The sequence below is a fragment of the Haemorhous mexicanus genome, chromosome 20 (assembly GCF_027477595.1).
Source record: "Haemorhous mexicanus isolate bHaeMex1 chromosome 20, bHaeMex1.pri, whole genome shotgun sequence".
NCBI classification, from domain to species: Eukaryota; Metazoa; Chordata; class Aves; order Passeriformes; family Fringillidae; genus Haemorhous; species Haemorhous mexicanus.
In genome coordinates, this window is record NC_082360.1 from 2,236,847 (window position 1) to 2,264,822 (window position 27,976).

At 38.5% G+C, this 27,976-nt stretch overlaps 1 protein-coding gene across 1 annotated transcript; it reads right to left on the reverse strand.

Annotated features, from left to right (window-relative positions):
* Positions 1-1,313: 1,313 nt before the first annotated feature.
* On the reverse strand, positions 1,314-27,874 carry GLP2R (glucagon like peptide 2 receptor). The gene is made up of 13 exons (XM_059864560.1): positions 27,687-27,874; positions 21,640-21,748; positions 20,972-21,076; positions 19,826-19,947; positions 16,109-16,215; positions 15,346-15,502; positions 13,830-13,989; positions 13,640-13,700; positions 11,449-11,518; positions 10,689-10,777; positions 9,463-9,601; positions 4,206-4,247; positions 1,314-2,751 (listed from the first exon to the last, which is right to left on the reverse strand). Exons 1-13 carry the CDS (start codon positions 27,783-27,785, stop codon positions 2,440-2,442), a joined length of 1,572 nt encoding a protein of 523 aa, XP_059720543.1. The 5' UTR covers positions 27,786-27,874; the 3' UTR covers positions 1,314-2,439.
* Positions 27,875-27,976: the final 102 nt, after the last annotated feature.

Genomic DNA, 27,976 nt, shown 5'->3' on the forward strand with positions numbered 1-27,976 from the left:
GCTGTATGGAATAAGCCAAGAGTTTGGAACATAAAACAGAAGTTTATATGTGCCTGTGAGTTAGAAGCCCATTAGATAAAAGCATCCACAGTGCAGCAGAAGTAAGTAAAAAGAAGTTAGAAAAGTAAAATAAATCCTGTAGGAACTGTCTGTTAGTTGCTTATAGAAGAAAGAAATATCTGTTATTAATAATATTGTTGATAATATTTCTGAATATATTAGGAATATAATATATTATATATTAGAAATATTATATTATTTCTAATAGTATTTCTAATATATTTTAGAAAGTTATATATTACCTTATAACAAAAAAACTTGTGACTACTCTTAAGCTATAGCCCAGTGCTTAGTCCTCTAAAATCTGACTGATTGATGTTTATCTAAACGATAAATTGTTCTTAACTTAAAAATATTCCCATCCCTTCACTTCCAGCAGTGACAGTGATTCCTTCCCACTGTTCCTGTGCACTTGCAGCATCCCTGGGTGCTGCAGGTGGTTTTAGCAGCTCACCAGGCTTTCCCTGTCCCTCCAGGGGCTCCACAAAGGGTGGAATGAAAATCCCAGGAGGATTCCTGACCTTCAGATTCCCAGGAGGACACTCATCTCTTCCTGACTCTGACATATGTGAACTGTGAAGTTCGCTGCTGTCTTCTAGAAATATTTAGAAATTAGGAGCTTGTATTAATTCTGTAAAATAAATGATGCTGTGTTCTTGCTGTTATCTACTTGGAAAGGCACTTTCTGAAGGAATCCATGTGATGGTTGTTTTTGTCTGGATTAGACCTCAGGCCAATAGGGCTTGCTTATATAACAAGAGTTGATTTTTATAAACTGAAAGAGGCAAAAAGCCCAAGCCCATAACAGAGAGGAGAAAATGCAGCTAGAGGGACTGCTGTTCAAAACACAGAAAACTGGTTTCTTGACCACATGAAAATCTTTAAAATGCAATTAAAGAGTAAACTCTTTCACTGAGATGCCATAAAATCTTAGCATTTCAATGTCTCTAACACCTAAGTAAAACACATTCTAAATCTCTTTAATGTCTTAAACAATGGCTCTAGAGGAGATCAGTCTGTTTGAAATTGAGGAAGACACAAAGTGTGCATGTGTGGTGTCTGCTGTTCCTAGTGGCTGCTGAAGGAAACCCACTGCAGTAAAATTCTATACAAGCAGAATTCACATTCTAGTAAAAAAAAAAAAAACTTCATCTGCAGTTTTTAAATTATTTTAAAATAGATCAAACATTTACAGTTTATTAATATATCACTGAAATATACAACTTGGTACTGATTAAATAGGCTAACACGGATAGAACAGTAAAAGAAATACTTTTTTAAAGTGCCAGAAAGAGGTTCTTGAACTAGTGCTAGTCAATGAGTTTATCTGTTCTTTGCAAATAAAAGAGTATAAATGGCAGAGGTTGCATGGCTAAACCTTTGCAGCCTGATAAATAATCAGAAAAGCACTGCTAAGTTATGTGAGTGGAATCATAGAGGATTAACAAACTTGATTGCATTTCACAGGTCTCTGGATGAGTTTGGATGTGAGAAATAAAACTTCACCAAGGCTCTTGTTAAATGGAGGAAGAATGATTTCACAATTCTCTTTTGGTGCTGTCACAATCCCATGTCTTTATCCATTTTGGGTCCCTTGGGAGGAAGGTGGAGGCAGCACTTACCACTGTTTTGTCAGTAAGGACACATGTAGGGCAAACCAGAAGTCACAGTGGCTTGTGTCAAAAAAAAAGAAAAAGAAAAAAAGGTAACAAAAATTCTATCAGAACATTTCATTTGGGCACATTCCACTGAGGTATTTTGGCTTTTCATCTCATAAAGACATTTCCAGCAGTAAACTTTAGGAAGATGCTCAAAAATGTAGGCAAAAGCTTGGTTCTTCCCAAGTTAGGTTTTTGGGTTATATGTATATTTATATTTTATATATGTGTGTGTGTTTATGTGTGTGTGTGTGGTCTGGTTTGTTCTGAAGCTGGGGTGGTTTTCTTGAGATGGGGTATGATTTCAGTCTGTGAAGGAAGGAGCCTTCCACACACATCCCTCTGTTTAGGAACCACTCCTATGAGAAGGAAAAACTGACTTCTCCTGCCCTGACTCAGAGCCAGTCACACATGGAAGAAGCTGACAGAATATATCTCCAGAGCCTGCTGATTTCCAGAGTTCATCCTGCTCCCTTGTGTGTGCCACAGACCTGCCAGCTCAAAGCAAAACTGCTCCATCCAGAAGACCTCTTCTCCCCAGGCACACAGCTTGGCATCTCCAGACAAATGACATTGTTCTGGCCCAAGGAAACTGGAACACCTGGGACATCAGCTGCTCCCCCTCTCACTGCTGATCCCAGAGCTCTGAACAGCCTGCAGCTGAGAGATGAACACTTCCTGAGCCCTGCTGCTGGCAGGGGCTGCCCCAGGGGACAGCTCCCTAAATTTCACTTTCCTCAAAGACTTCCTCGGTGGTCTCTGCCGTGGTGACCTCTCCCTCGCTGCTGTCAGACATGCTCATCTGGGGAGGGCCTGCCCTGGCCCCTGGGCTCTGCCTCCCCAGCACCTTCTGCAGCTCCCAGGGCTTGCTCACCTCCAGGCAGAAGTGGTGCCTGCTGCTGAGGTGCTGCTTTTTCCTTTTCTGGGAACATTTCCTGAGGTATTTGATGTTTTCCCCTAGAAAGCAGAGCTTGCAGCCGAGGGGATCTGCCAGCAGGAACCGTGACCACTGCTTCTGCAGCTCTGCTTTCACCTGAGGAGAGGAGAAAATGCTCATTGGTGATGGCATGGGAGCAGCCTGGAGCTGCCTGACACCCACACCAGGTGTAAAATGGGAGGAACTGTGAAGTGCTGAGCTTCCTGCCCCTTTGGGGTGTTGTAGGAGTGACAGGGGTGGGAGGTCAGGAGGGATGGAGATGAGAGATCTCTGAAGGCAGGGCTTGGAACTTGGGGGTTATTGCAAAGGGCCTGGGTGCAGGGCCCTGCTGGGAGCTGCCAAACACAGCTTTGACTTGTAAAGAGGAGTAAAGAGAGAAGGCAAGAGCGTGGTGAAGAGGATGAGAGTGTGAGGTTCCCGTTACAATACCATAAATCCTCTTCTGTGCTGAATATTCTAATTCTCACTAGCTAATCTAATACAAGATACAAATCCTACAGCATTTACATACAGCCTATAAGAATCATTACATTACCACACTGAGTTACATTTTAAACCCTAAAAACTCCTCTTTGGACCCCTTCTGCTAAGCCTAAAAACTGCTCTTTGGAAACCCTAAAAACTACTCTTTGCAGGAGTTTTAAACCCTAAAAACTCCTCTATGGAGCCCTTCTGCCAAGCTAGCAGAGTCTGCTCTGACCCTTGGAGCTGCCTGCAAGCAGAGGGTGTTGCTCCATCACAAGGGGATTGCCTTCAGCTGGCCATGCCATTGTTTTCCAGGTGTTCAGTAACTGAGGGATCTCAAAGCTTGCTTTCATTTCAATCTCACTTACAGTTTCCATTTTCTCAAAATCTTTTGCCAGGCAATCACATTGATCAGGCTTTCCTGTTTCATCTTCCCCAACAGGGTTTGCCTTGCACCTGGCCCTTGCAGGGTGGGAACAGATTTGTTTGCTAAATCAATCTGAAGAGTCCAACCTCCTCACCCTGACTTAGGAAAGATTTTCCTCTGCAAATCTGATGTGTGTGAGTAGTGGCAGTCTGCACCTGGGCCAAATGTCAGGGAGAACAGACAGATTCAGCTTAGAAAACATTCAAAATTAACTGAGACAGCATCATTTCCCAAGGTAACCTGTGGCAAGTTGGGCTGAGAGAGCTGGGGTTGTTCAGCCTGGAGAAAAGAAGGCTCTGGGGAGATCTTTGTGCCCCTTCCAGGGCCTAAAGGGGATGTATAAAAAAGCTGAGAGACATTTTTACATGTGCAAATAGTGATAGGAGAAGGGGGGGCATGGTTTTAACTACAAGAAGACAGAATATTTTGCATTTGAGCCCAAACCTGTGGTGGTTGTTGCTGTTCTCTTCACCCAGAACAATTTTACCAGCTCAGAAGAATGCATACATGCTCTCAATAAGCAGAGCTGTTCATCCTTCTTGTCATTAATACATTTTACACTAATGCATTTTACTAAAATGAATAAAATGTACTAAAATGAAGGAAAAGCATTTTACTGAAATGAACTAACAGCTTCTGTCACAGCATTGTGTCTTACCTCTCCATTAGCAAAGCAATAGAGAACTGCTACCAAAAAACCCTGCAAGAGAAAGGGAGTGAGGGAAAAAGTCAGCGTGCAGGAAATACCTCAAGCTCTAATTTAAGGGCTAAAACCATAAATATAAACAGTGCTCCTTAATGTTCACAAAGGAAAGCAGCTGCCTGCCATTATTTATTAATGAAGTACCCAGTAATTTCTTTTTTGGGCAGTTCCTTGGCAAGTTCAGGGCACATCTTGTGCAGATGCTGAAGAATAGAAATTTTATATATATATATTTATTTATATATTTACATTTATATATAAATATATAAATATTTATATTTATATAATTTTTATATATTACATATATTTTACATACATATCTATATTTTTATAGTTTTATATATACACCTCTATCAAAATTATAATTATAAAATTATAATTATATAAAAATACTTCTATAATTTAAATATATAAAAATTACTTTATATTACATATATTTCCATGTATGTATATATAAAAATTAAAAATCTGTTTTATTTATAATGCTATATAAAAATGTATATAATTTAAATTTATATAAAATTTTATATGGTACATATTTTATATACTATATATATTTATATATGTATATAATTTTATATATACATATATACATATATTTTTATATATGTATGTATCAAAATTATGAATATAATTTATTTATCATTATATAAAATTTAAATTTATATCAATTATTTTATACATATATTATATATTTACAGATTATAAAACCCAGTTTTATCTTCATTTTGCTACCACATAATGCTTTTTTTTTTCAAACTACTGCTGCTATTCTCACGTGGTAAAATAAAAAATGCAGCTTGGTTTCTCATATTGTCTGCATGCTTGGTTGGGTTGGTGGATGATTCTACTGAGATCTCCTTTGGGTTCTTTTCACAAATTATTTCTATATGAAGTGATTAGTGTTAGCTCAGAGTTCAGCTGTGCTCAGTGTTTGGAATTGCTGGTTTTCCTTTTAAGCTGATTCAGACAAACACCTTAAAAGTCCTGCAGGTGGAACTCGTTTTAAACCAATCCCAAAATTAAATTATCGTTGCCATTTGCCTCTCTCTGGGTTTGCTCTCAGGCTGAAGCAGCTTAAGGCTGCAGCTCAGCCCCACAGAGATGCAGAGTTATTCCTCCTGCTCCAGGAAATGCCTTTTTTGGCTGCCTGAAGGCATCTGTGACACAAGTTCTGATGAAGAGAATAAATACTCTGAGCCCAAGGCAATATTTCTATCGCAGCTACAGAGGTGAAGTTCACCTGACAGCATTTGATTGTTCCCACACTAATTTTTCCAGAAAAATTTCTGCTTTGCTCAGACAAAAAGTCAAAAAAGAAATCCAGATACACAGAAGCTTCAAGATTTTTCATTATCCCAAAAATTACCCAATAGCATTCTGAGCCTGCTGTTAATTTTCCAGCTGTCCTGAATTATTTGGAGTCATTAATTCCTTCAGCACATGTGCAGTTTATCTGCCACACCAGTGGAAATGGGGACAGGAAAATAACAACACTTCTTTCTCTATCTATTTTATTCCTGCCATTTTTCATGCTTCACCTGGCTTCTGGTAGGAAGATATAGTTAATTAGAGTTAATAATAGGTATTAATAATAGCTGATATTAGTTAATAGGTGGTATTAATGGTAATAGATTATAGAGTTAATAATAGGTGGTTATAAAGTTAATAATAGGTGATATTAATAGGTGATATTAGTTAATGGGTGATATTAAGGATGATAGGGATTATAGAGTTAATAATAGATGATAATAGGTACTAATAATAGCTGATATTAGTTAATAGGTGGTATTAATGATAATGGATTATAGAGTTAACAATAGGTGGTTATAAAGTTAATAATAGGTGATATTAATAGGTGATATTAGATAATGGGTGATATTAATGTTGATAGGTGATTATAGAGTTAATAATAGGTGATAATAGGTATTAATAATAGCTGATATTAGTTAATAGGTGATTATAATGATAATAAAGATAATGATAATTAATGAGTTAGGTGATATTAATAGGTGATATTTATGTGACATATATATCACATAAATATATAATGCAGTCCCATCTAATATTTTAAATATTTCAATGTATTATGTTAAATACAAATTTACTAGCTTAAAGAGCAACTTTTTATGCAGAACTTCTGCTGCTCCTGGAGGCAGTTTTCTTTTTTTGGGGGGTAGAAAGTTCCTGACTCTGCTGGGTGGTTTGGGGGGTTTTGTTAGGGGTATGAGCTCTGAATTTGGCCTCACAGGCACCCCAAGCAGAAAGGATTTAAATGAGACTCCTTGGCCTGGTGCCAGGCACTGGGAGAAAGGCAGAGGTCAGCTGCCTGTGAGGCTCCCTGGGCTGATTTCAGTTGGGAAATCCTCTGGGAATCTCCTTCACTGCTGCTGCAGGGTCAGAGCAGGAGTGACAGGCACTGTGAAATCCCCCCAGAAGGTGGAAAAACTTCCCTGATTATTTATCATCAAATGTTCACTTCATATCCTGGTTTCTTTAATGCTTACTCATTTTTCTCCCTGTAAATTGATTTTCACACTTAGAAAGCTTCCCAGCGTGTTGTGACTTGTCAAAGACACATGTTCAGAATTATCCCAGTGAAAAGGGAGAATCAGAAATTCAGAATAAATGTTCATCAGCAGGAACACCAATAGGAAAGGACAGATGCACACCTCAGCCTCAAAGTTGCTCTTCAGCTCTGATGACAATTGGAATGTGATAAATTGCTCATTAAATAACTGGCTTCTCTCCACCAGAAACCAGTGGGTTGTTTTCCTGAGGGAAACAATTTCCATGCAGAAGGGAGCCAAGATGTTTGGATTGCCCCATTTCCTAAAGCAAAGCAGCATCCTACCTACAACAGAGCTCCTATTTAGAATTTAATTTTGTGCTCCTTGAAAATGTTTGAGTTAAACCTTCAGCTGAGATCCCAGGGATAATTGTTTTTCTTTAACAAAACAGTTTAACTGCCTTTTTAAACTACTGAGAAGATTTGCAGACTAAACAAATGTAATTGGGTACAGTTTATGTGCTTTTTGGCTAATCCCTTCATAAATAATGCTGCAGCTAAAAAAGAGAATCTGCAATAAACATTGGCTGAGATCTCTGGGTATTTTTTAATGGAGCTTTGCTTCTAAAGCATCACATGCTGCCAAGCTCATGCATGTTTCTCTAAAAGGAATGAAGTTTGTGTTCTTTAGCAAGGATGAGTAAGCTGGTTTATATATCAGATTTCTTTCTACAAACCAGTAAATAAAATCTTCACTTAAAATGATTCTGCACTTTTAAAATAACATCTAGGCACTGCAACCTCTCCAAGTAAGGATATTTCTAACCAAGGAACTTATACTCCAGCATTAAGGTCCCTTCCAACCCAAATAATCCTGGGATTTTGTGAACACCATGTCAGCAGGCTCCTCAGTGTTGTGGCCTTCCAGGAATTCCCTGCTGCCACTGGGAAATTTTTCCCCTCAAGCTGTGGTGGAAATTTTAAATTACAGCCTCAGTGCCCAAACACTGATGCATACACACACCAGAGCACAGGTGCTCATGTGCAAAGGTAAAAACCAGAATTAAGATGAATTGTGGGGAAAGTGCAGCCATGCTCAGCTGGCCTCAGGCTGCAGTGTCAGAGCAGGGAATTGCTGAGGAGCAGCCACCTGGGGCCAGAGAGATTCCTGGGCTTGCAGCAGAGAAAGATCTGGAAATTGCTGTCCTGCAAGGCAGGGAGATGTGGGTACAGGACAACTTTGCTGGGCAGGTTCATTGGAGTCTCTCAAAAATTCAATATTTAGCAGGGCTGCAGCACTCCAGACTGGCAGACAGAAATGTCTGTGCCAGTGCCCAGTGCTTGGCAAGCTGGAGAGCAGATGGCTCCAGGGAGGCACAGCCTGGGCATGAGTGGCCATCTGAGAACCACCCTGAGCTCCAGCTCCAGCTGCCCCTGGGTCTGGGCTCCTTGGAGCTCTGCTTGGTTGGAGTGTGGCTCCTTCACCTGTCCTGCAGCCCAGACCCACAGCCACGCTCCCTCCTGCTCAAACCAAACCAAGGCAGGGGCACTGAAGAGGAGCCAAGTGCCTGAACCCTCTAAAACCCTCCTGGCTGGGTGGGTGATGTTCTGAATGAATACTCCAATTTAACAATTAGGGAAATTTATTCAATTATCAAAGTAGAAATTTGGAAAAAGCCACGAGCGAATCGACTCTGAGCCAGGCGATCAGGGTGGGGGAGACTCAGGGTTTGGCCTCTATCACACCAAAGTCCCTGTGGGTCTCCAAATGCCATTTCTAAGGGGTTTGTTTCATACAGTGCTTTGGGCTCTGGAAGGGCCCTTCTTTAGCATATTTTAGCATATTTTAGCATATTGTTGTAGTTTCTTCTTTCTTGCTGCCGCGTTTCCCAGAATCGATAATTCCTGAATATCCTGGTGGAGAATTGCTGGAATCCTGTCAGGTGAAAACTTCCTGGCATAAACTTCTGCTGATGCCCATCAAATGCCTCCTGCTGGGGTCTTGTCAGACAGAAAGAAATCCCTTGAAATATCCATCCCTGGGGCAGTGTCCTCCTGGTGTTTCAATCCACATTTTTATCACCCACTCTATCACTGCTTGTTATCAACACTGGCTGGGCACACAAAATGCTGTGGGTTTAATTTCCTACAGCACGAATTATTTTATAACCTATATCACAGTGAGAAACTTCTTTCCCACCTGCAGATGCTGCTCCATTTTTCTGCTCCATCATGTGAAGGCTCTGATCAATTTTCTCCTAGAACTAACTAGGAATGGATGCAGGTGTGGAGCACTTTGTGAGGCTGCACCTGGCAGTGTCACTTTGCAGGTAAGGTGAACAAACATCCTTGAGGAAAATGGAGCCCAAGCCTTGGATGACATTCTCATGGTTATGATTTTGGCTGGCAGTGTTTTAAATGGACCATTTTAATCCTGTTTGCAGGGCTCTGTGATGAGCTGTCACCTACTACCAGAGGACACCTTTTAATTGTCAGATTCCTTTTTTGGTGTTTGGAACTATCATATTTATTTATGAGTGTTTTATCTTGTTACTGCAGGAGTGTATTTAGAGATATTGTAGGTTGGGATGAAATATTAAATCAGAATTCACTGTAGCTGTAGTGAGCAGCAGATACACATGGATCTATGAACCCTAAAAACAATATTTGCAAAACACAAAACACAATATTTTCAGAACTTACATGAAATGAGCTCATTGTCAGCTGAATGAAAAGTCTTATATGTCTTGAAAGTCCTTCCACCTGTTCATCAGTGATGAAGGTAAACACAAATTCGTGGATCCCCAGCAATGGAATCAGAACAAGTGTAGATCTTGCCAATCTTAAAAAGAAAAGGTTTCATGATTGTGTTTTTTAAACATCCTTGGTGACAAAAATCAAAAGCTCAAAGACAAAGAAATTATTCCAAAAACATGCCCTAAATATTCTGACTTTGGGATGGCAGTAGCAGTTTTGTGATTTTGAGAAGAATGTAGGCAGAAATCTGTGGAAAGTCTAGTTAAAAGGCTTGTGTAAAGGAAATGTTTTCCATGGCACATCCTGGCCAGAATAAAGTAATTCTGATTCTCAGTCATGCCACAAACATAGTGCTGGGGGGTTTTTTCTTTTTCTTCCCAAATTTTGGTGACAAAGGGAAAGATGTGTCACAGCAGCAGAGCCAAGGGAGTGAGAGGAGATACCTGAGGGCAGAGATCTCAGAAAGAACAAAAGAAAAAAGAAAAACTTGTGAAAATGCCCCCAAAGCTCAACACAAGTGCTGAGCTGCCTTTGCTCCCAGATATGGAAATGTCTGTGGAGCCTGCCCTCCTGCTCTGAATATCTATTCAGAATATTGCTATTTCCCATATTCTGAGTATCTGTTACTCCTGGTGGTGCTGGATACAGATTTAGGGGAAACTGACAAGTTTTTGATGTGACAAAATGTTTAAAAAGGGGCCAGGACTTTGGAGGAATGTACCCATTTTTAACAAAGTGACCAAATTATTCTTTGTCTACTTAAAAAAAACCCAAAAAGCCCAAAAGTTTCTCTCCTCAATTTAGTAAAAAGACACCTCAGAACACCTTTAAAACTTCACCTCAGACCTAGGGCTACCCAACTGGACAGAGGCCAAAAAGTCCCACCTAAGCAATTCACTAGAAAAAGAAGAGAACAAAAGAAATAATCACTTTTATGGAGTGTTTTAACAAAAACCTCTTACCCCCAGCTCAGTTTTTCCTCTAAAAAAGCTTTGTTATTTTGCCTTTTATTAAACTTTTTCTGTTTCCCACACTACCTCAAAAAACCACCCCACAAATCTTATACCATTCAAAGTAGCTAAGCTGTCTCAAGTGTGATAAATTGAATAAGAGCTCATAAGACCTAACTCAAGAAAAAAGCTGTCAGGACTTCTGAGTCATTTGTTACACACCTGTATTTGTAGTCATGGAAGGTCATTTGCTGAGCTTTCAGTTTGGAAATCAGCATTCTGAGAATTTTTAAGAAGATGCCAAAGTTAACCTCGAAGGAAAACACATTTGGTTTACTTAGAGCAAATGTCATTACACTCATCAGTTAGCAATTAAATAAATGGGTAATTGATTTTAAACACTTGCAAAACTTGTCACCATCTTACAGCAAATGTCATTACACTCATCAGTTAACAATTAAATAAATGGGTAATTGATATTAAACACTTGCAAAACTTGTCACCATTTTACAGCAAATGTCATTACACTCATCAGTTAACAATTAAATAAATGTGTAATTGATATTAAACACCTGCAAAATTTGCTACCAAATAACTGGAATGCAGCTGGGCTGAGGCTGGAATAGAAGCAGGTGATTGTCACATACCAAATATGCAGAATGGAGTAACAGCATTGCCTTATTCAGCCTGACATATCATTTGATACATGATCTTCCTCTACAAAATCACATTTCATGTTTTAAACACAGAACCCTGCTTCTGCATTTTTTGAACAGAACTTTATCCCTTCTGTCACTTTATGGGAAAATTGAAATATTATGAAATTATTGAAGCGTGACATATTATGAAAATTGTTGAAATATGAAATATTATTTTGATCTTTCTGTGGTAGGAAACTGTATCTTATCTGTTCCAAAATTCTGAAGGACCAAAATGGCACTAAGATCAAGGAGGGAAAAAATTCAGGTTATATAATTCTTACTGCAATGGAAAACAACATTGGTCCTCGGATGATCCACCAGATCCCCATGTGTTCATTTGTTCCCCAGCACCTGGAGAATAATTTAAAGAATAATCATTTTCATAGGAAAAAAATAAAGTTAGAATGCTCACATAACTTGTCTGTTTATTTCAAAAGGAACTTGATGAAGTTCAGCTTTTTCAGGTGGCCCCCAAAAGAAATGGAATAAAACCAGAAAGAGTTTCACCAACAGCTCTGAAGACCTTTCCACATGGATGTTGATAAAGGTTTCCCTGGACCATAAACTTCAGAACTACCTGGCAAACTCAGTCTTTGAATCCACAAAACGTGACACCAAACCCTCAGGTAATTTAGGTAGGAATGATTCCATTCTATCTGAAACTGGAGACTGGAAATGAATAAACTGGGAATTGTGACCATGCTTCTTGAGCTGCTAAAAATCATGCATTCCATTTCTTTGCAGCTGTCTCTTTTTCTCCTGCTTTAACCCTCTGATTTGTCCTGTTTCTTCTTGCTAATTAGCTGGAGGTTCTCTAGGGTCTTGTCATTTACAATTTCTCTGACTCTGTAAGACCATGATTATGGCTTGGATGTTGCTTTTTATCCATCTTGGCAGTGCAAATGAAATTCTCCAGAAACCACAAAAAGTAATGGGAGAACAAAAGATTCCACACATAAAGCACAGAGATGAAAAATGTGTTTTGTAATTATAAAATACGTTACAAAATGTACTTTATGATTGGCTTTTCACAGAAATTAAAATGAATGTTCTATGTGTTGTGTAGAAAGTGATGCTGTATTAATTTTCTTAAGTGTGTTAAATAGAGTTTTAGGTTATAACAATGTTAAAATAGAAACTTTGCTATGTAAGATGCTTTTTTAAAGAAGGGAATGAAGGACTTGCACCAAGATAGCAGCCACAGAACACCTGAATCTTTCAGAGAAAAAGAATTTATTGCTCCATTATCAAAAGAAATGAACTTCTGAACTTCTTCCTGCCTCATTCAGCCCTGAAGATGCAGTCAGGATTCAGAGGAAGGAGCTGACCCTGCCCAGACAGAATCCTGTGCTTGAATGGAATTGATGCACCATGGATGAGCTGTAGGAATATGCAACAGGCTGTTGCTTTTAAGGGTTAATCCTCTGTTAACTCTGGGTCCTTTTTTGGGCTTATTTTGCCCAGAAAGGGGCACCCAGACTGTCCCTAACTCTTTGTTTCTATTGTCTCACATTGTCCTAATCCAAATTGTCCAAATTTTTATCACTCTAATTATATTACTCTTATTATAACCATTTTATTACTATTAAACTTTTAAAATTCTAAAAACAAGTGACTGGCTTTTCTCACCACAAAGTTTTTGGGATGTCCCCAAGAGCATCACTCAGAGCTGCCACTGGTGCTTGCTGGTGCATGTTTCTGTCCCTGATGCCCTCACCAAATATCACTACCAGGTTTGGTCATGAGCCTCCATTAAAAATCACTTTTTTTCCTTAAATGTGGCAGTGAATATGAAATGAACTCAAAGTGTAGATGGGAGATTTCCTTTGTAGGGTAAATTTCCTTTTCCAAGGATAGCACTGGTCTCCTCTCCTCACTGACAGGTTAGTAAGGCTACAAGGTGTGAGATGCTTTGCTGAAGTGGCTGTTTCTAATTATTGCAATCAATTAATTTGTTCTTCCCATTCATTTAAAAGAAATCTCTTACAATCAGGATTTCATCTTGATTACCCCAAATTTCAATCAACAAAATTCCAGCATCCAAAGCTCAGCTTGCAAACACCTCAACAGCTGATGCTGCAGGGCAGACTCCCAGAACTGGAACTGCTATGACCTCCAGAAGCACACATTTATTATCAGCTATGAATTACCACATCACCTCTGGAGTGAGGTATAATATAAAATACCCAATTGCTTCATGTAAATGGATGAACATTTCAGGAGCAGTGAAAGTTCATTCTACTCCTTGCTAAATGCGTGAGGAAATCTGAGAATTCCCAGAAGTTTTTTTATTATTATTTTTTAAAAGTTTTTTTTTTTTTTAATGTAAAATATTAAAGGGAACCTTGAAAATGTAACAAATCTCCACAGGTGCTGCATAATCTGCTAATTTGCTGGTCAGTTCTTGTGTCAGGGACAGCCAAGCAAACAGAAAGTCAGGATTCCAAGGGACATTTTTATTTATTAACCTACCCAGTGTTCTCCAGCTTGGATCTGCTTATTCCCCACGGGCCCACAAACAGGATTGGAACCACTGAAAAGAAAAGAAGAATCTATTCCAGCCAAGCCTGTAGAAGTAGATTTTTTTTTTTCCTTTACAAGACATGCTCCAGTGACTCAGCAAAGCAGAAGAAAAGCAGAGCTTGGAGCAGCTGGGACTCACCCCAGCCTATCACAAGGTACATCTGCAGCAGCCTTCTCTCCGAGAGCACCACGGTTATCAGCAAGGTGTGCAGGTAAATGCCTTCCACCAACAGCCAGAAGTAATTGGCCCCAACAAAGTAATGCATGAAAAACTGGGCAGTCCTGCAAACGATCACAGTCTGCAGGGGTGAGAGACCAGGAGTAAATGTGCAAGTCGTGATCTGCATCTGAGAGTTTTTACTGGTGAGCTGGTAAAATAATAATTATCTCTAATTATCTTGCAGATAGTTTTCATTTTTGATGTAGGTATTCTATTCCTACATAAACATACAGCTCTATTCCTGCAAAAACATACAGGAATAATAAATATTTATAATATTTATAAATACTCTATCATTATAATATTTATAAATATTTAGTTCTCTAATATAAAACAATATATCTAGCAATAATTATTAGACATATGATATATCATATAATTAATGTAATACATAATATCTATTATATAATTATCTAATATATAATTTATATATTAGGTATATATTCTAATATATAATAATATTTAATATACAATATATTATATATCATAAATATATAATAATATATAATTCTATATCTACTATAATGTATATATTAGATATACATTAAAATAGATAGATATTATAGTATATATAATATATATTATAATATATAGATATAATATCTATATAATATGTATTTCTCTCTCTCTATATATACATATATACATATATATGTGTATATATATTCTAATATATAATAATATTTCATATACAATATATTACATATCATAAATATATTATAATAATATATAATGATATATTTAATATAATGTATATATTAGATATACATTATAATAGATAGATATTATGGTATATATAATATATATTATAATCTATAGATATAATATCTATATAATATGTATCTCTCTATATATACATATATACATATATATGTGTATATATATTCTAATATATAATAATATTTCATATACAATATATTATATATCAAATATAATAATATATAATGATATATCTAATATAATGTATATATTAGATATACATTATAATAGATATTATAGCATATATAATATATATTATAATATATAGATATAATATCTATATAATATGTATCTCTCTCTCTCTATATATATATACACATATATATGTGTGTGTATATATACATATATATATATATATATATATATATATATATACACTGTGCCAAATAAACAGAGATCTCTTTCTAAAGGCTACAAGGTGTGAGATGCTTTGCTGAAGTGGCTGTTTCTAATTATTACAATCAATTAATTTGTTCTTCCCATTCATTTTAAAAGAAATCTCTTACAATCAGGATTTCCTCCTGATTTCCCCAAATTTCATCCACAAAATTCCAGCATCCAAAGCTCAGCTTAAAAACACCTCAACAGCTCATGCTGCAGGGCAAACTCCCAAAACTGGAACTGCTATGACCTCTAGAAGCACACATTTATTATCAGCTAGGAATTACCACATCACCTCTGGAGTGAGGTATAAAATCCACCCACTTTCATCATTTGGTCTTTTGGAGTAAATATTGTAGTACACAGAGTCTTTAATAAGAACTGCTGCAGCACGCAGGATGAAGGATGCAAATAAATTCATGTGGATGTAGTTTCTTGTGCAGTGAAGTTTTCTGGGGGAGAAAAAAATAATGGATGAATCCTCCAGAATATGTGTAATTTACAGAAATAAAATTTTTAAAAACCAACAAAACCCCAGCAAAACAACTGTTGTATTCAGATTGTTGCCATCAATGGATTCTGCTTAGAAATTGCATTTGCATTGCTCTGTGGAAAAATACAAATTATTTACATGGGCCCAACAGAATGGTCTGGTGGAAAGGATCTTGAGGCCCATCTCATTCCATCCTCCCTGCCATGGGCAAGGACACCTTCCACGAGATCAGGTTGCTTAAAATCTTCCAGGAATGAGGCAGTTTCTCTGGATGACCTCACACCTAACACCTACTTTAAATCTACCACCTTCAGCTCAAAGCCATTTCCCCTTCTCCTGTCACTCCATGCCCTTTTCCAAAGCTCAAAGCCATTCCCCCTTCTCCTGTCACTCCATGCCCTTTTCCAAAGCTCATTCCCAGATTTTCTTGCAGCCCCTTCAGGCACTGGAACACTGGAAATGAAATGATAATTTCATTCATAACTAAATAATCAACTTCATAAGAAGAAGAAGAATATGAGTACAGGGCTCTGTACATTTAAAATGCATGTGAATTTTTACTAACCTGAGTGAAAAAAGTATAAGCAGAGCTAATACCAGTGAGATGAGAGAAAAGTAATATCCTACTGTGTACAACAGCTGCAACGTGGTGAGCAGTTTGTGTTCTTCTTCCTGGGAACAAAGAAGAGAAATGTGTTATGTAGGCAGGGGGACAGGGCAGAAACCCAGCCCAGGAACCTTGGGGATCCCATTTCTGAATAAAGGGAGATGGAGGCTTCTCTTTTCAGGTTCATTCTGGGAATTTATTTCTGCTGGATCACATTCCTACTCTAGTCCTTTGCAACTATAAAAAATATGCATTGACAAAGACAATATTCATTCAAGGAGCCAGGGCAGGATTCTGACCCCTGCTCTCTGGTGGGTACCAATTGTTGCTGTGTTGTGAGGGTTTTTAGGATGAGGTGAGAGATGAGAATTGACTCCAAGTTCTCAGAAGGCAGAATAGAATAGAATAGAATAGAATAGAATAGAATAGAATAGAATAGAATAGAATAGAATGTATTATATTACATTGCATTGTATTGTGTTACATTATACTGCATTATATTGCATTGTTATATGAAAATTATATACTGAAACTGTACTAAGAAAGAGAAAGGAGACATTAGAAGGCTAGAAAAGAATGAGAATAAAAACTCCTGACAGACTCAGAGTCTGACACAGCTGGACTGGGATTGGTTGTTAAGTAAAACAAATTCACATGGAACCAATCAAAGCTGCACCTGTTGCTGAGCAATCTCTAAACCTCATTCTGAGCAATCAGATAATTATTGTTTAAATTCCTTTTCTGAGGTTTCTCAGGAGAAAAATCCTGGTGAAGGGATTTTTCAGAAAATGTAACAATAACACTCTGCCCTGCCTTTTGAAATCAGTGTGTGACAAAGACACTTGCACCCTGAGTTTCTCTTTGAACCCAAAGGCTTTCCCAGACTATTCCCAGATCCTCCTGCACAAACACCATTTGTACCCCAAACCACAGCTGGTTCCTGCCATGGATCCCTGGGTAACAGCTGCAGGGATGACTGAACCTGTGTGTGTGGCCTGGACACACAGCCACTGACAGCTGTGTCTGCACAGTTCTGGGAGCCAGCTCTGCCTGGAGCTACTGAAACAGACTGACTTCTGTCTTGAGTTCAAAGGAAAAAATAATAATTATTAAATTAGAGCTGTCCTGAAAGTCTTTGAATGACAAATGAGACCTCAGAGGAGGAAGGGAACTACTCACACTTTCATAGATTATCATAAACATCCTGAGCTGGAAGGTACCCACACGGATTGCTGAAGTCCAGCTCCTGGCCCTGCACAAATTTGCCTAATTTAACATTTATTTCTCCTATTTTTTTTCCATTTTAGCTGCTTATGTCTGCCTCTCAACTCTTCAAACTTCCAGCCCAAGGAAAGCATCTCTGAAGAGGCAGAGATACAGGATGTGTGGCTTTCATCACCCACATTTGGCCTACAGGGCTTTTCTTGGAACCTGTGTCATTTCCTCACTGATTTTGCTGTTTTTCTTCTTCCACCACTCAGCACCAGGACTTCAGCACTGTCTTCCTGCCAGCAGTTTTCTCTAATAATTCCAATAGTTAGAGAAATAAAACCAAATCCCTCTTGAAGGGGGTGAGGGTGCCCAGGAAAGCAGTGTGGGTGCAGGAGATCCCCAGCTGCTGGTCACTCTGCTCCATGGAAACATTCCAGCAGGTGAAAACCTTGCAGAAATCTCAAGTTATCCCCTTGGCTATTTCAATTTTGCAGCACCAAAGCACATGAAAGCAAGCTGATTCCTCTGATGTGTGAAGATACTGGCTCTGGGTTATTTCCAACAGCTTGGGGGGTTTAAATTAAATAATACAAGCTAATTGCCCATATTATTCAATCAAATAAAACAAATGGAATAAAATTTATTCTATTAAATAAAACAAAACAAGCACACATTTAGTGCTGCTAGGAAAGCTGGTTAAAGCTTTCAAAGAAATTGTCTGCTGTCACACAAGATGAAATAATATCAAATATGCCATCCAGAATGGTCAACAAACCTTGCAGAACACTCAGAACTAATGAATATTTATTATATTTGCATAAATAAACGGAAAGTTTGGAAATTCATGTATTTATCACATAAAGAGCTCAGCAAAAATGTAGTAATACACAGAGTTACTAAACTAATAATGTTTGATAACCCATCAGTAAAGCAGTGGTACTTGATAAGTAAGAAGGACCACTCACTCAGCATTAAATTAAAAAACCAGTGGTGACAGTGCTTACCTAAGAGAGCTAATTCTGAATTCCATGGCAAAAGAAGTTGGGCAGAAAATCACTTGTGGCATCTAAAGCAGGAATTCCCTTCTTTAATATTTTCCTTTCTGCTTCTTGTAAATAAAATAACAACTGGTAATTTGGTGAAATTAAATCTGGTAATTTAAATGAAATCTGAATTCCTTGGCAAAAGAAGTTGGGCTGACAAAGCCCAGCCCCTGGCTCGATGCAACATGAGAAATACAGGAAGGATGGCATCAGATGAGGGGGAATCCTGCAGCCTCTGCCCAGCTAAATTTCAAATAACCAATTAACAGCTCATTAAATGCTGAGAGGCTCAGGAGAGGAGCTGAGCTGACTTTCACAGACCAGTGTGAGATGCTGGGATGTCACTTGCCTGGTAAATTGCAGTGTTTTTCTGTTTTATTAGGAGAAAATCAGCACATGGAACACTGGACTCTCAACAGAAAATCACTTGTGGCATCTAAAACAGGAATCCCCTTCTTTAATATTTTCTGTTCTGCTTCCTATAAACGATATAACAGCTTTCTGTCTGGTAATTTAAATGAAATCTGAATTCCATGTCAAAAGAAGTTGAGCTGACAAAGCCCAGCCCCTGGCCCGATGCAACATGAGAAATACAGGAAGGATGGCATCAGATGAGGGGGAATCCTGCAGCCTCTGCCCAGCTAACTCTCAAATAACCAATTAACAGCTCATTAAATGCTGAGAGGCTCAGGAGAGGAGCTGAGCTGCCTTTAACAGACCAATGTGAGATGCTAGGATGTCACTTGCTGACAAGTTGCAGTGTTTTTCTGTTTTATCAGGAGAAAATCAGCACGTGGAACACTGGACTCTGAACAGAAAATCACTTGTGGCATCTAAAGCAGGAATCCCCTTCTTTAGTGTTTTCTTTTCTGCTTCTTATAAATAAAATAACAACTTTCCATCTGGTAATTTAACGGAAATCTGAATTCCTTGGCAAAAGAAGTTGGGCTGACAAAGCCCAGCCCCTGGCTCGATGCAACTTGAGAAATACAGGAAGGATGGCATCAGATGAGGGGGAATCCTACAGCCTCTGCCCAGCTAAATTTCAAATAACCAATTAACAGCTCATTAAATGCTGAGAGGCTCAGGAGAGAAGCTGAGCTGACTTTCACAGACCAGTGTGAGATGCTGGGATGTCACTTGCCTGGTAAATTGCAGTGTTTTTCTGTTTTATTAGGAGAAAATCAGCACATGGAACACTGGACTCTCAACAGAAAATCACTTGTGGCATCTAAAACAGGAATCCCCTTCTTTAGTGTTTTCTTTTCTGCTTCTTGTAAATAAAATAACAACTTTCCATCTGGTAATTTAAATGAAATCTGAAGATGCTTTGCAGGTAGTAAATGGCAATGTTTTGTCAGTTACTCAAGAAGGGATTAAGAAGATTAAAGTTTTTAACTGTAATATAAAACATACTTACATTTTTTTGGAAATGATTTTTCTCAGAACATTCTGAACTATCCCTCCAAATGTCTGTGGAATTTTCCTTTGTTTGCCAAATCCCTTCATCCAAGCAGACTCTGTATACATGTCCTACACTTCCTGAAAGTAAACAGAGTTTTAGTTTGAAAGGTCAAAGGAGATTTCATTTTTCATACATGTTTGAAAGATTTCTACCTCCACAACAGCCTCTACACCACCCACACTCAAAAACAAAAAAAAAAAAAAAAAAAAGAAAAAACCCCACTTTTCTTTTGTCAATATATTTTTTATAGTTATATAGGACAAAGTAGGAATGTAGTCCAGCAGAAATAAATTCCCAGGATGTACCTGTATAAAAATAAATTCCCAGAAACCCCACAGAGTACATCCCAAAGAGAAGCCCAAAGACATCTCATTTATTCATTTCTCCTCATTAAGCTCGTGAAGGGGGAATTCTTTGACCAGATTGTGCAGTCAAAACTGCACAAGGATTTGATCAGGGAATGATCTTTTCCTGTCATAACTGGTGCTGCAGGCTGATATTTCCTTTCTGTGCACCCTCAGCAGCTGGGGTGGACTGATGAGGTTTCCTTGCATTGTCCCAGTTTATGCTAATTGGGAATTAGTGTTAAGTGTGGGGACCCTGTTGGTGTTTGTTTGATGTTGTCCTCAACAGCTGCCACCTGTTTATTTCTGATCAGACCTGAGCTTTTCCAACCATTTTTGAGTTGAAAGTGTTTAAGGGTGGAAGCAACAACCAGAACATCTTGTTTTGCTCAGCTCAGAGCTCAGAGCATTGCTCTGGGAGCAATGTTGGTTGTGATGGAGCAGGAGCTCTGCATGAATGCTAGACACTGGAAAAAACCTTAAACCACCCATGAAATGGGAACAGAAATCTTGCTTTTGTAGGAATTCAGAGAGGAAAAAAGAGTCTCCATTCCACGGAGGCAGGATGCTTTTGTTTATTTTGAAGAGCTGGTTTGGGACATTAGATAGGAACTTCATGCTTATTAGCATAAAAAGGATATTATTAATGGTATCAAATATATCAAAAGGATATCAAATCTATTATTATCTAATGTATTTAATATATAATATAAAGATATATTTTAGTAGCACTTTCACACCAGCCCTTTCACATTACCATTTTCCAGCCAGGGCAAATATGAAGGACAAGGAACAGAGACATTTCCTGGGGGTGAGTAAGGCCAGCAAACAAACTGATCAAATGTCCCATTGCAATGGACTCCTGGGGAGAGAAGCAAATGAAAGTTTCACAAAAAGTTGTGCAGACCATGAGCAGCCATGGAAACCACTCTGTTCTGTTCCAGGGAACGTGGGAGCAGCTCCAGAGCAATGAGATATTGCAGATAAATGTTGGGTATGGGATAAGTTTTGGCTGGAAATGACAAGGAAGCTGAGGTCAGACCTCCCCAGGGTGTGCAGATTCCTCCTGAGGGACAGCTCCAGACTCTGCTCTGTGACAGAGCCCAGGGAATGGCTGGGGCTGTGCCAGGGCAGGTTGGATCTCAGGGAAAGGTTCTTCCCCCAGGGGATGCCAAGAATGCCCAGGGTGGGGTTGCTGGGGGTCTGGGCAGGGACAGGGGTGCACTGGGTGATCCTTGTGGGTCCTTCCAGCTCAGGGGGCTCTGTGATTCTGTGATTTTATGATTGTATGACCACAACAAGGGACTTGAGGTTAATATTTGTGTCAGGTGAATTGTTCTACATGTAGAACTTAGGGACAGCAAGTCAATATTTGCAGATTCATCAGTCTTACTCAATGAATTTCTTCCTTGCTGAATTCCTTACCACTACCCACAGATGATTCCTGCAGCATTTTCAGGCACTCCTGTTTGTATTTGTTCCATCCAGTAGTGGTTTTTTCCAGCAGAGAACCTTTGGCCTGGGAGTGAAAATACTGTGCACGAGAAAAATCAGTTAGAACCTTTCAGTCCTCAATGACAGGTTTCTTTCCATTACAAGAAATTCTGGTCTGAAATGGGAGAAATGAGGAGAGGAGAGTGAAGGAAAAAAATGATAGGTAAAAAAAAGTCTGAAGGAATGAGGAGAGAAAGAGGAGAGGTGAAAATTAAATTAGGAGAGTGAAGGAAAAAAATGATAGGTGAAAAAAGTCTGAAGGAATGAGGAGAGAAAGAGGAGAGGTGAAAATTTATTTAGGAGAATGGAGGAAAAAATGGTAGAAAAAAAATAAAGAGCTTTTTGGCTTTAGAATATTTTAAAGGTAATCAAGCACACCTGGTTGAGTATTGCAGCAAAAAAAAAAAAGCAGAATAAACCAGTAATGAGTAAGCAATGCTGTTTAGCCACTAGCACCTTTCCTCTGGTGCATTCTGTACTCCTGCCCAGCATTTCACAGACCACTTATTTTACCAGCAGCTGCAACTGTGCCATAAACACCTCTCTATTCTTCCTTTTCCCTTTTTTTTTTAAAGAAAGACTTCTGTAAATTTTAGCTTTAGTTGCCACTTACACCACGCTGCCCTTTGTGCCTCAACAGGGCACTGTTTGCTTTCCTGCTGTGTCCACAGGTGAGAGGAGTCTCTGCCCTCTGGAATTCCCACTCAATAAAATGACAAACACCTCCTTATCTGACTGCAGAGGTCTTTAAGAGGGCCACAGCTGATGATTGCTGTTTAGGCAAGCAATGGCTAAAACCAGAAGAATTGAATGCAAAAAAGGTTGGTGGTTTGGGTGAAGAAATGCCTGACTGGGAGCAAAGCAGTTCAGGAAGGATAACGGGAGGTGCTGCTCCCAGCTCAGGGTTAGCCTGGGGATCTGGTCATTATTTAGCCATGGAAAGGAACACCATCCTCCCTGCAACAAAACCCCCTGGTCTCCTCACCAGGGCCTTCAGAGGCCTGAGCACTCAAAGGTCATTGTCACTACAAGTCACCAAAAATGAAAAATTCAATATTGGTTGGAAACGTTTCTGATTCTAATGAGCAAAATTTGGAGAGCACACAAAATATAAGCTTTCTAAATAATCTTTTTACTAAAAGGCACCTTTCAGTTCCCCAGGAAAAGTCAATTTCTTTTTGTCTGGACTACAGCCTTTCTTTGAAACTGCCTTTAACACACACGTGGCTGTCCTGGTGTTGTCTGAGATATATAACCAGAACAACATATGGCTGTGAACCCCACCTTTGTTCCTTTAAACCTATGGTTAGTTTTAAATTAATGAAGAAAATCATATTTATTTACTTTCAAAACAAAAACAGTGTTCTGGTGTCTAGCTCTTAGGCAGGCTCACTATTTCATGCATGTTTTTACTGTGTAAATGTTGTCTGCTCAATATTCTGCTTTCAGTCTCTCATCTAATTTCCAGACACCCACTTTAAGCTTGAGGGAGCAGAAGAACTAAAATCATTCTTCCGTGGATGGGCTTGCAAGATAAGGAGAGAATATTTACAGCAGCCATGAGAAAGGAATGCATGTTTCCAAATTAAAAAAAAAAAAATCTTGACATTTCCCTCCTGCAGGCCTCAAAATCCTGGGAGCCAGGGGAGACTCCTCAGACACTGGTGGGTCAGTGAACCCCATCTGAAGAGGCAGAGCCTTGGAGATGACTTATTTGGGACAGAACTGCTGGGCTGGAGGAAGAACACTCCAATTCTGATAAACAAATGTGTAAAACAGCCCAGGGAATGCAGAGGGAACCTGGCCGTGGCTACCTGCAGCTGGCTGGGTTCCATTCCTGGAGACAGGAATGTTCCTGGAGCTCAGGAACTCAGGGGTGCACAGCCCAGGGAAGCTCCTGGAGCTCAGGAACTCAGTGATGCACAGCCATGGAGAAGCTCCTGGAGCTGAGGAACTCTGTGATGCACAGCCAGGGGGATCTCCTGGAGCTCAGGAACTCTGTGGTGCACAGCCAGGGGGATCTCCTGGAGCTGAGGAACTCAGTGATGCACAGCCAGGGGGATCTCCTGGAGCTGAGGAACTCAGTGGTGCACAGCCCAGGGAAGCTCCAGGAGCTCAGGAACTCTGTGGTGCACAGCCATGGAGAAGCTCCTGGAGCTGAGGAACTCTGTGGTGCACTGCCATGGGGATCTCCTGGAGCTCAGGAACTCAGTGATGCACAGCCCAGGGAAGCTCCTGGAGCTGAGGAACTCTGTGGTGCACAGCCATGGAGAAGCTCACCCAACAAGAGTGAGGAGCAGGTTAGGTCTAAATGACAGCCCCACATCATTTCCTGATGGAATTGTCCCATTTTCTCAAATCTGCAGGTTCAGTCACACACCCAATGCCTGGTCACTAATGATGTAAATATCTGTGAGATAAATCTGTTTTGGTGGTCACACACCCAATGCCTGGTCACTATTGGTGTAAATATTTGTGAAATAAATTAGTTTTGGTCACATAGCCAATACCTGGTCACTCTTCATATAAATACTTGTGAGATAAATTTGTTTTGGTCACACAGTGGCCAAATATATATATATATATAATAGTGACCTTGACACTATTGGTGTAAATATTTGTGAGATAAATTAGTTTTGGCCACATAGCAAATATCTGGTCACTATTGGTGTAAATATTTGTGAGATAAATTTTTTTTGGTCACATAGCCTTTGGCTGCATTCTGACAGACCCAACTATTTTATTTGTGGGGTGCCCCGTGGCAGGAAGGGATGATGGATCTGACTCCATGTTCTCAGAAGGCTGATTTATTATTTTATGATCTGTATTATGTTAAAGAATGCTGTACTAAACTATACTAAAGAGTACAGAAAGGATACTTACAGAAGGTTAAAAAGATAACAGTGAAAACTCCTGACTCTCTCCAGACACAGCCTGGCCCTGACTGGCCAAGGAGACAAAACAACTCACATGAAACCAATGGAACAATCACCTGTGGGTGAACAATCCCCAAACACATTCCACGTGTGAGCAAAACAGGAGAAGCAAATGAGACAATTATTGTTTTCCTTTTTCTCTGAGGCTTCCCAGGAGAGAAATCCTGGGCAAAGGGATTTTTCAGAAAATGTGAATGCCACCCCCAGCAAACACCTCAAATGCCAAACTCAGGTTGTGATTACAAACCCCAGGGAAGTTCTGTGATGATCCAAGTTTTGGGTTAGATCCAGTGCAAGCTCCAGGGTAGAAACAGAAACTTCCAGGGACATTTCCCACGATCCCAACCAGTGGAAACACTCAGCCTTTGATCTGCAGTTGCCATTTGGCCACTGCTTTCAAACAGGATTTCTGGCTGGGGAAAATTAAACTCCCATGTCTAAGACAGAAGCTCAGACAGCCCACGAGCTTTTGCCCTACCCTGGACATCATTTCAGGTTGTCTGAAGTTGTTTTGGTAAAAAAGGAACTGCCTCAGCCTGCCAGCCTGGCCCCTGAAGTTGACCCATGAGGAAATTGAACCAAAACTCCCTGGAAGTGTCTGGGCATTTATTGAGATTGCACCAGGCAGACCCCGCTGGTGAGACACTGGTTGGATGCAGAACAAAATGCTGCCTGAAGTTTTCATTTAGGAAATGGATTATATCTGGTTGCAGACAGGTTTGAATTTAAGTTTTTCATACCTGACCACAGTACAGTCAGAATTTCACCCTTTTAACTTTTTATACTAAGCTGGCAGTGAAATGAAATGTTTCTGTTTATTCAGGCCATGCTCTTATGGACAGAAAAAAGCCCCTTCAATTTGGGCATAAACTACAAATAAAAGCTGAAAAATATTTATTCATTCTTTCAGCCCTAATCCAGGTTTAGTCTGATGGATATTTTTCCTATCTATAGAGGATTTTGCTAGAAAATACAGATATATATTTATGAATTTGATATGATGTATTTCTGTATTTATGAAAATACAGATATAGTGTATTTATGTATTTGTATGATGTAGTGTACTTCTGTATTTATGAAAATACAGATATAGTGTATTTATGTATTTGTATGATGTAGTGTACTTCTATAGTTATGAAAATACAGATATAGTGTATTTATGTATTTGATATAGTATTTGATATAGTGTATTTCTGTATTTATGAAAATACAGATATAGTGTATTTATGTGTTTGATATAGTATTTGATACAGTGTATTTCTGTATTTATGAAAATACAGATATAGTGTATTTATGTATTTGTATGATGTAGTGTACTTCTATAGTTATGAAAATACAGATATAGTGTATTTATGTATTTGATATAGTATTTGATATAGTGTATTTCTGTATTTATGAAAATACAGATATAGTGTATTTATGTATTTGTATGATATAGTGTACTTCTGTATTTATGAAAATACAGATATAGTGTATTTATGTATTTGATATAGTATTTGATATAGTGTATTTCTGTATTTATGAAAATACAGATATAGTGTATTTATATATTTTTAACAGATTTATTGCTGTCATTCTTCTAAATGTTTCTTTCTTATGAAATAAAATATAATGAAATGCAGCACATATTTCTTTAAACAAGTTGCAAGAGCCACCATGAGAAATTAATTCCCTGTGATTAGTCTAGCAAAGTTTTGATTTCACAGAAGAATTTGGGAGATGTTTTGTCAGCATTGATGGAATTAATGCTTTGGCTGAGGTGTCTCACAAATCTGAGAGTTGTTTCAGTTCTATAAACAGAAGCTCTCTGCAGATAAGCTCTAGATTTTAATTATTTAAAATATTAGGAATATTTTCTTTACAAATATATATATATTTGTCCCCTGGTAATTTTTTCTTTATAGAAATGTTAGAAACACAGATATTGGCTCTACAGCACAAACAGCTGCAAACCCACTTTCTTAGAAACCCGAGAAAATGGAGATTAAGTGGATAGAAATACCTTTTTGCTTTCAGTTTATTGTCCTGATGCTCATACACTTCAAATAAATGGACCCTAAATATATCTGTGAAATTTTATTCAGTTAAATTCAAATTTACCAAATATCAGTAACTGTTTAAAAATTTTTATTCAGATTAAGATTGATATTCATAAAGAAATAAGAATTACTAAAAACCTACATGGAAATTTCCTTGAAGTGAATTACACTGAGATATTTTCTCAGTGTAATTTTTCATTATTCAATATTTTTCATTAAGTACCTAAACCCCTCCTATTTATAAGGAAAGTAAGAAGTAAGCGTTTAGAATTTTGTAAAGATTTAGGGGAAAAAATAAAAATAAAAATAAGAATAAAAATAAGAATAAAAATAAGAATAAGAATAAGAATAAAAATAAAAATAAAAATAAAAATAAAAATAAAAATAAAAATAAAAATAAAAATAAAAATAAAAATAAAAATAAGAAGGTTTAGTGGATCTGTACAAGAAATAAAGGCAGGAATCTCATACAGATTAATTTGCTTTCTGCATAAAGGTGAGGTGCAGAACAAAACCAGCCAGATTTCACAAACTGGAGATTTCAATGCTCACAAGTCAGTGCCAGAAACAAATCAAAGCTGGGTTTAGAACAGAGAAAAACCAGGAGAAAACAAATGTGACTCATAGCAGTGTTTTTATCTGGTAGAAAAACAGAAAAACAAATACAATTCAATGCTGACCAGTACTGGTATGAGAAGTGATGGTGCACACGGTTGTAGACATAATTTATTCCCTTTCATTGTTCACATTATTCACATTCATTATTCATGAATGAGGATTGATAGAATAAAATGGCAATAAATGATTTAGTCAGAGAGGGTTCTGATATAAAACTCTGCAGCTTTGCAGCCACAATTTCTCAGGGCTAATTAGCAATAAAAATTAATTGTTACGTCGGCAGGATCTTTGGTACAAAGGCGCTTTTTTGTTTGTGACACTTAAAAAGCCACGTGCTAGGAAGTCCCTTTGACACTGTCCGTTGTGAATTCTGGAATTAGCTTACCTGTTTCACAAGAAACAAGACCATGAGAGAGCTGGCAGAGGTTGGAGCTATCCTGGACCAGAGTCCCATGCTGCAACAGAGAGCAAGAAGTGTCACCATGCCCTCTCGAAGAGATTTGTCCCCAGTATGCTGCTGCTCCACCCTAAGGAACAGTTCTACTAATAAAAAATAAAAAATAGAAGGAAAAGAGTCTTCTTTTACAGGTGCTGCTGTAGCATGAGTGCCCTTTCTGAAGGAGTGAGGAAGTCTCCTGAAGTGTTTGGCTCTGGTTTTTCTGACTGAAGGCAGGG

Excerpts from the sequence above, each read along its gene's own strand:
- GLP2R (XM_059864560.1), bottom strand. The coding sequence starts at position 27,785 with ATGGTGACACTTCTTGCTCTCTGTTGCAGCATGGGACTCTGGTCCAGG. Across the intron at positions 21,749-27,686 it reads TCTTGTTTCTTGTGAAACAG|TATTTTCACTCCCAGGCCAA; the intron begins GTAAGCTAATTC and ends TCTCGTGCACAG. Across the intron at positions 21,077-21,639 it reads GGAATCATCTGTGGGTAGTG|GAGTCCATTGCAATGGGACA; the intron begins GTAAGGAATTCA and ends TTCTCTCCCCAG.